The 8180-nt window shown below is 56.7% G+C and overlaps 2 protein-coding genes across 7 annotated transcripts in view; one reads left to right on the top strand and one right to left on the bottom strand.

The window, feature by feature from the left end:
• The window catches only part of LOC119848421 (unconventional myosin-Vb-like), a 74069-nt gene that overhangs the window by 62615 nt on the left and 3274 nt on the right, over positions 1–8180 (top strand). For all 6 annotated transcript variants that reach the window (XM_043502659.1, XM_043502658.1, XM_043502655.1 and 3 more), the window contains 3 exons: positions 5336–5425; positions 6958–7108; positions 7828–8098. In XM_043502659.1, coding sequence (XP_043358594.1) covers positions 5336–5425; positions 6958–7108; positions 7828–8098 — 512 coding nt within the window. The remainder of the gene's footprint in view (positions 1–5335; positions 5426–6957; positions 7109–7827; positions 8099–8180) is intronic.
• Positions 6689–8180, bottom strand: part of UNC13A (unc-13 homolog A) — a 122978-nt gene continuing 121486 nt past the window's right edge. Inside the window, exon 47 of the transcript XR_006277004.1 lies at positions 6689–6700. The gene's annotated coding sequence lies outside the window, so the exon portion shown is untranslated. The remainder of the gene's footprint in view (positions 6701–8180) is intronic.

Genomic DNA, 8180 nt, shown 5'->3' with positions numbered 1-8180 from the left:
GGAGCGGAGAGGCAGAGGGGACCTCCCAGGGGTGAGTGGGGATAGATCCTGGGGTGCCAGTTCTGCAGGGAACCTCGAGACTAAATTGCTGCCCCTGGTAAAGGAGGGGAGGGGTGTGGATGCCCACCTCACTGCCTTTGAGCAGGCTGGCGGTTTGAACCAGGGGGACCCTGCGGAAAAGCCCCGGTGTCTAGCTCCCTTGCTGGGTCCCAAGGCCATAGACTCCGTCAGCCAGAGGGGTGGGGAGGTGAACAGGCTCCCACTCCTGACCCCAACCGATGTCTGTGTGGAGTCTCCTGGGCTCAGGCCCCTCAAACCCCCAGAGCGGAAGGTGATGGTCAATGGGGAGACATTCCTGGGGTGGCAAGATCCTGGGACAGAGAGAACAGTTGTCAGGCCCTGGGTGGTGCAGCCTTAGAGGCTGAGGGGCTGTGTGAGGGTCCCAGGGATGAAGCCCCTCGCCCTGCCTATGGCCCAGATCCCTGTGCAGACCCAGGAGGGGTGGGGCTGGCTGGTCATTGGGGTTCTCCGGGACACCAGCTGCAAGACCCTGTTGTGGGGTGACTGTCTCTCTGGAACAGGATGCAGGCCCTGCTCCCATAACAGCCAAGGGTTTGAATTTGAATCCAGGGAACCAATCGGTGGAGAGGGAAATGGTCAGTGAAAATACAAAAAGAAAAGGAGTACCCGTGGCACCTTAGAGACTAACAAATTTATTGGAGCATAAGCTTTCGTGAGCTAGTGAGCTGTAGCTCACGAAAGCTTATGCTCTAATAAATTTGTTAGTCTCTAAGGTGCCACGGGTACTCCTTTTCTTTTTGCGAATGCAGACTAACAGGGCTGCTACTCTGAAACCAGTGAAAATACAGATGACCTGGCTGGCAGCAGGGAGGAGCTGCTAGGCTCAGGATACCTGCCTGCCTGTAACCAGACCCCTGGGGCTGGGTGGGACAGAGATGCTCCCCACCCCCTTGCACACCGGAGAGGGGGCTCACTCTGGCTCTGATGCAGTGTAGAAAGCAGCGAGCTCACTGCCTACCCCACTGGGACAGCAAGGACAGCGCTGAGCACAGTGGGAGCTGAGACCCCAGCTGAGTAGGGGGAGACACAGGCAGGGCAGGGGATCTGTTGGGAGTGGCAAGGTGCTAAGGAAACTCTGGATGAGCCTAGACAGCCTTGTGAGCTGATGGCTTTGTCTAGTCAGCAGGGTGGGAAGGCGAGGAGAGTGGAAGATGCGTGTCCCTGCACGTTACCTGTTAGCTGGGTGGAGAATTGGGACAGTGAAGGAAACGTGCCTGTGTCTGTCAGGGATATTGACTTCCTGTGGAGGGGGCTACCCTGGTCTCCAAGCAGTTGTCTTTGAACAGCCCTGTGTGCTGGGACCAGGGGAATGAGATTCCAAGATCCGATGAAGTGAGCTGTAGCTCACGAAAGCTTATGCTCAAATACATTTGTTAGTCTCTAAGGTGCCACAAGTACCCCTTTTCTTTTTTGCGAATACAGACTAACACGGCTGCTACTCTGAATCCCAAGCTGCGTTTCTGGGAAAGGAGAAAGTGTGTCCTGCTCTTCTTTGTCTGTGGAGCAGACAGAAGGGGCCTTTCAGCCTGTGATGGTTGAGAATAGTGCGGTTGTCTGAGAGTTCGTTCTGGATTCAGATAAAGCCCAGGAAGGGAATGGTCCTAAGTTTGTGTCTGCTCAGGAGAATGGCCCTGTAACTAGGTCGCATCCAGTTAGTGTCTATATAAAATCCCAGAGACCAGACTATTCTGGTGCTTGTATTTTGCCTGTTGCTAGTGTGTGGTTGGGAAAGGGTGTAGCAACTCTGTCTAATCAGGGTGAGATCCTAGCCAGGGCACAAGGAGAGCAGAAAAGTGATTTGATTGTGTTACCTACTGAGGGTATAAAGAAAAGGAGTACTTGTGGCACCTTAGAGACTAACAAATTTATTACAGCATAAGCTTTCGTGAGCTACAGCAAAGTGAGCTGTAGCTCACGAAAGCTTATGCTCAAATAAATTTGTTAGTCTCTCAGGTGCCACAAGTACTCCTTTTCTTTTTGCGAATACAGACTAACACGGCTGCTACTCTGAAACCTACTGAGGGTATGGAAACCTGTAGCAAGAAGGAAAAGATTCCTGAACTTGTGTGTGGCAAAGGGAAGGAGAAAGCTTCTAACCTTTTTATCTAGGGAGTCTGTCAGTTTGCTTGAAAGAGGATTGTGTAGAAATCCACCTGATGGGCCAGAGGTAATTCTGGATGTAAGTGAGACCCAGAAAGAGTCTGTTGCTCAGGAAAGTGTTCCTCTAGAGCAAGCCCTAGGCGAAGAGGGTAAGGGCAGAATTTCTGTGAAGGGTGAATTGTTGCATAGAAAAGCCCCTAGGGAAAGGAATCAAGAAAGTTTCAGTTCCTAACAGCCAGAAATTTTTGGTTGTGAATGAAGCCACTGACTTTCCTGTTGAAGGATCCAGTGTGAATAGCTTTGAGAAGGTCTCAGATGAAGTGAAAGCTGTTAAAGTTAAACAATCCTCTAACCAAGTGGGGAGACAATGTTGTTGAGAAAGGGATGTCTCCATGCTAGTTCTGTAAGTGAACAGTATGTGGCCCAGGTAAAGATGGGGGCTCTTAACCAAGAGAGCCCGAATTGCAGCCCTCCAGACTGGAGCACTGGGAGAAGACCCAATCTGAACCCCCCTGGGGTTTTGGGGTGGCAAAAGGTCACAGGCCACATAAACCTTCCCGCATGCGAGTGCTATCGACCACCCCTGACCTAAGAGAGGGCGTGAAACTGGAAGGGCCTGGTGTAACTCCCACCAAGGAACGGGAGAGATGCTGGGGCATCCATGGGAACGTTGGTGACTTCCAACTTCCCCGGGTCACCAGCTAAAGTGACCCCGCTCAGTTCGGTCTCAAAGTGGGGAGAGATGTGATGAAGCGGGACTGTTCTTAATGTTTCCTCTGAATAGTGTGGGGGTGCCTCAGTTTCCCCTATGCAGTTCTTAAGTATCTAGGTGGTGGGATAAGGGTGTATGATCATTGCAGAGCCCTAGAGGGCAGGTGTGTGCAGGGGTCTGGACACAGAGAATGGCCGACACCCTGTTTCCTGGCAACTGATGGCCTGGGTCCTTCCCTCCTGCAAGGTGAGAGCTAAAGGGTTGGAGAACAAAAGAATTAGGTGATCTCCTGGCCCAGGAAAGGGACAAAGCCCAGAGGAGGAGGGGCTGGAGGGTGAGTCAGTTTGGGGCTGGCTGGGGACATGGAGTGAAGTGCAGACGTGGTTGTCTGGCTCACTGCCCCCCAAAATGGACCCAGCTGAGGGGTCCTGTTCTCTGCACCTACAAGCTCTGGTTTAGACCATGTTCCTGTCTAATAAACCTTCTGGTTTACTGGCTGGCTAAGAGTCACATCTGACTGTGGAGTTGGGGTGCAGGACCCTCTGGCTTTCCCAGGACCCCACTTGGGTGGACTCGCTGTGGGAAGCGCACGGAGGGGCAGAGGATGGTGGATGCTCAGAGGTCAGCCCCAGGAAGGGGGGAGCCGGGTGAGCTGTGTGTCCTGCAGACAGGCTGCTCCCAGAGAGGAGACTTTCCCAGAGTCCTGCCTGGCTTCGTAGGGAGCAACTCCAGAGCATCACCCAGGGACTCCGTGACAGGAGCAAACACTAATACTGCCGTGATATTAATCCCTGTCTCTTGGGGGGCTCGTCTGCAGGCTGACAGCCCCCAGCCGGGAGCACTGGGCCCTGCAGAAAGCACAGGCTCTCGCTGGCCAGGCCATGCATCCTGCTGCCTCACCCCTCCACCTGCTACTGTATTTTTCTCCAGCAGTAACTTTGGAGCTGGTCTGGGGCAGTGACTGCTCCCCAGCACTGGCTGCAACAGGGTGCTTACTGCTTCTCAGCAGACACTGCTCTCTTCCCCAGCCCCGCCCCACAGTCTCCTTCTCTGGTCAGCAGCCACCCATAGGGTACATCTTTGCTACCCTGATAGCTGGGGCCCCACAGCACTGAGATGGGAGGTCTCTGCTGCTGGCCCAGCTCCAGCCCCAAAGCCCCAGGCTGCTATGCTAACTCGGCTGGGGAGGGGGAAGAGAATTATCCAACTGATTCAGCTCAGCTGGAGCCTGGCTAGGATTGTGACTTCATCCAAGCTTCCTGTTGGTTGGGAAGCTACTTCCCAGCGGTGCAGGATCTCCAGTTCATCCTAGCCTGTCTGTCCAGCCCTTCTCCCGTTTGCCCATCACCATGTTAAGTCATGCACCGCAGTCCCTGCGTAGCACCATGCACCCCGATCAACTCGAGCTCTGGGCAGAGCAGAGAAGCAAAAGCTAGGCACTGAGCCAGGATGCTTGGGTTCTATCTCCACTGTGCTACAGCCGCCTGGTGACCTCAGGCAGGTCACTGCCCCTCTGTGCCTTAGTTTCCCCATCTGTAAAATGGCCTGAGTCAAGAAGTGCTTTCCAGCGCCAATGCTGCTTCTCTGAGCTCGTGAGTGTGAATCCCAAGCATGCTTGGCCTGGGTGCCTCTCCCCGCAGCACCTGTCTGTGCTGGGTTAAGGAGGCCCCACTCCTGCTCTCCCTTTTCTGGAGGGAGTGGGGTTTCTGACCGGGGTCTCTGCCTCAGTCCCAGTGAGCAGGCTGCTGGGGGCCAGCAAGGAGGAGAGGCTGGGGCCTGGCTGAGTTGAAGGGACCCTTTGCTTGTACAGCAGAGGAGCCATTAATTACAGACCCAAGAATGGTTGTGGGGTCCCTCTGCTCAGCTGCCCCTTGGCTCTGTTGCTGTGGTCTGGCTAGAGGGGATCAAGGCATCCACTCCCCCGCCTCTTGCGGCTGCACTGAGCATGCACTCTGGGGCTTGTGGGGCTCAGATACCCGCATGTAGGGCTGGGACTACCACAGCTGTGCACATCTGAAGCAGTGCTGCTGGAGGCCTCCAGCCATGTACTCTGTGAGTGGGACCGTGGCCACCAGCTGCGAACAATGAATCGGGGCATCTCTGGAGCAGGCCCAGTGGTGACTGGGGGAGCCCAGATGCTGGTTGGGCTGTCTGGGAGCAAGTGTCCAGCCAGGGGCACAAAAGGAGGGGCTCAGCTGGTCTGAACACAGCCTTTTGCATCTGCTGAGTAGCCTCCTGTTCTGGCCCTAGCATTGATTGGGGGTGGGGTGGCGTGAGGTGCAGACCCCCAAGCAGCAACTGGCTTTGCTGGTGTGCCCATGCCCTGTAGGGCAGCTGCCTGGCACATAGTCTCCTTGTGCTCCCTGGAGTTTGCAGAGTCTCCACAAACGCCTGGGCCACTCACCCTGGCCTGATGCGTCGCTTTGTGTCTCCCGCTTGCAGAAGCACAGTGAGGACTTCGACGTGGTGGCACTCTGGCTCGCCAATACCTGCTGCCTCATCAACTGCCTGAGACAGTATGGCAGGGACCAGGTGAGGGCACGGGGCCTGCTCCAGCACTGCACCTCTGGCCTGGGCTGGCCTAGCCTCCCTTGGCAACACCAGCAGCCCTGAACCCCCGGCTGGGGGGGCTGCAGAACAGATCACTGCTGGGAAGCAGCGGGCACAGGGATGGCACCCCATGGGGAGGGCTGTTTGCCTTTAGTAGGCTCCCCCTAGCTTACTCTTGAGACTAAGGTGGTGCTGAATCAGTCCTTGGCGCTGGCCTGGGCCAAAAGGCCCGTCTTGGCCCACTGTTTGCTCGGTGGTGGTTTGCTTCAGTTTCTCTCCTTTGGGGTCAGTCACTCCAGCCCTCAGCCTCTGGCTGCCTCAGACAGGATCTGGCTGGGCCATGGTCTTGCTGCTCCGATGGGATGCCCCTGGCTTACACCGTCCTGCATGTACTGACTCTTTGCCTGCCATGCTGTGTGGCAAATTGCACGTGTACTTAATGAATTTCATCTTGCTGATTTCACACCAGTTCTCCAAAGAGCTGCCTGTAGGCAGGAAAAGACAAATGGGGGAATAACCGGTGAGGCAGAGGTACCTGGGTCTAGTTCTGGGTGCCACACTTCAGGGAAGATGTGGCAGAGAGAGTGTCCAGAGGAGAGCAACAAGAATGAGAAAAGAGCCGAAAACTGTTTAGTCTTGTTTAGGGCATGTTTAGTCTTGAGAAAGGTTGGGGGATGGGAACCTGATGATTAGCCTTCAAATATGTTAAGGGCTGTTACAAAGAGGACAGCGATCAATTCAGTGGACAAGGAGTAATGGGCTCAATTTGCAGCAAGGGAGATCTAGGTTAGACACCAGGAAAACCTTTCTAACGCTCAGGGTAGCGATGCTTTGGAATGGGTTCCCCAGGGAGGTTGTGGGATCCCCATCGCTGGAGGTTTTTAACAGGCTGGACAAATAAATGGCCTGGGTTTGCTTGGTCCTGCCTCAGCATGGGGGGCTGGAGTCTGACCTCTTGAAGTCCCCTCCAACCTGACATGCCTACAATTATATGGCAAATCGCAACCCAGACCCTCTGGCCTCAAACTGGGCAGCAGCTGATGGTGTGTGTGTGTGGGGGGGGGGGGGGTCTCTTCCTACCAGCAAATCTATCCCTAAAAGGCTGAGGAAAACCCAGCCAGATCCCCTCCTTGGAAGCCCCTGAGCCCAGAATCCTTGGGGGATGCTCTGAGCACTAGACTGAATAGGATGCCTTGGGGCCTGTCCCACCTGTACCATGGGGATACCGGGTACTGCTGGGTTCTTTACTCTGCCTGCCTCGCGGAGCGGGGCAGGGGAGCTCATGGCAGTGGGGATGGAGTTGATCTTTAGTCACTGACCTGTCAGGCACTCCAAGATCCACGGGCGGGAAGGACTCTGGAGGGGAGACGCGAACAGTTCTCTCGTCAGGGTACTGTGGATTTTGGGGTGGGTCCCTAGGCATGGCTATCCCACAGCTCTCTGGAGCCCAGGGAGGGGCTCTGCCATGCTCCAGCACCTCTCTGTCCTAGAGCCTGGCCATTTGCTCTCTGCAGAGCTACCGGCTGGGCAACACCCCCAAGCAGAACCAGCACTGCCTGAGGAATTTCGACCTTGCCAGCCACTGCCAGAGCCTGGGTGACCTGGCCATCCAGCTCCACCAGCAGCTGATCAGAGTGGCACAGAAAAAACTGAAGCCCATGATTGGTAGGTACCGGCTGGGGCCGTGCTGCATGGCTGGGCCTCCTGGGAGCGCTCTAGGGATGGGCGCGAGCCGCACTCAAGGGGTGGGGGCAGTGGAGAGCTGGCTCTTGGCTCAGCGCTTGAGGCAGGGATGCCATGGGTAGGTCTGGTATAAAGGAGCCATTGAGGGCTGGGAAGACCTGACATCTCAAGAGCAAGTGGCCCCTGTCCCCCTCAATACAGGGACCTCGTTACCCAGAAGGTCACTTGGCAGGTATTAAGGGTAGCTGGGGAAGTGACCTGCCACTTAGCTCCATGTGGGGGGGAGTGAGGAAATCTGTGGCATGGGCTGGGCGGGGGTCCCTGTCCTACCACCACCATGAGCCACCTGGCCGAGCAACAGCAGCCTGGGAGCATGGCACGCGGGGCTAGTCTGGGTTCGTGCCGAATGGCAGCGAGGGAGGGAGCAGGCTGCCCTGGCAGGAGGGGCAGGTGACTCAGGTGGCAGGAGCCTGCCTGGAGGTGCAGCCCCATAAGCACAGCGCCTGCCCGCAGCAGCGGGTGAGCAGTGCTCTCTGAGTGGTGGCTGTGGGGTCACAGGGCATGTGCAGGGTGCTGCCCAGAGATCTGTACCCAGCCCCTGGGGGGCGCTGAGAGCTGAGCCAGCCGCAGCAGGACAGGGCCCTTTGCTCCCTGCGGGAAGGGGACTGAGAGCTCAGCCTCTCTCCTCTCCATCCCATTAGTCGCTGCCATGCTGGAGAGCGAGACCATCCAGGGCTTGTCGTCGGCCAGGCCCCCCGGTTACCGCAAGCAGCCGGCGGCTCCCACCTACACGCTGGACTCGCTCCTCCAGCAACTCAGCTCCTTCCACGAGGTGCTGGGGAGGCACCAGCTGGAGCCCGTGGTCATGGGCCAGGCCTTCCGGCAGCTCCTCTTCACGGTCAGTGGCGTGGCCCTCAACTACCTGCTCCTGCGGAGGGACGCCTGTTCCTGGAGTCAAGGCGTCCAGCTCAGGTCAGTCCGTCCCCTCCCACCTCCAGCAGGGCTCGGATGCTCCCCAGTCAGGCCAGCCTTAGCCTGGGGAAGGGAGACCCCA

Source organism: Dermochelys coriacea, chromosome 25 (assembly GCF_009764565.3).
Source record: "Dermochelys coriacea isolate rDerCor1 chromosome 25, rDerCor1.pri.v4, whole genome shotgun sequence".
Taxonomy (NCBI): Eukaryota; Metazoa; Chordata; order Testudines; family Dermochelyidae; genus Dermochelys; species Dermochelys coriacea.
The sequence above is the reverse complement of the archived record's forward strand: the minus strand, read 5'-3'. Positions and strand labels throughout refer to the sequence as shown.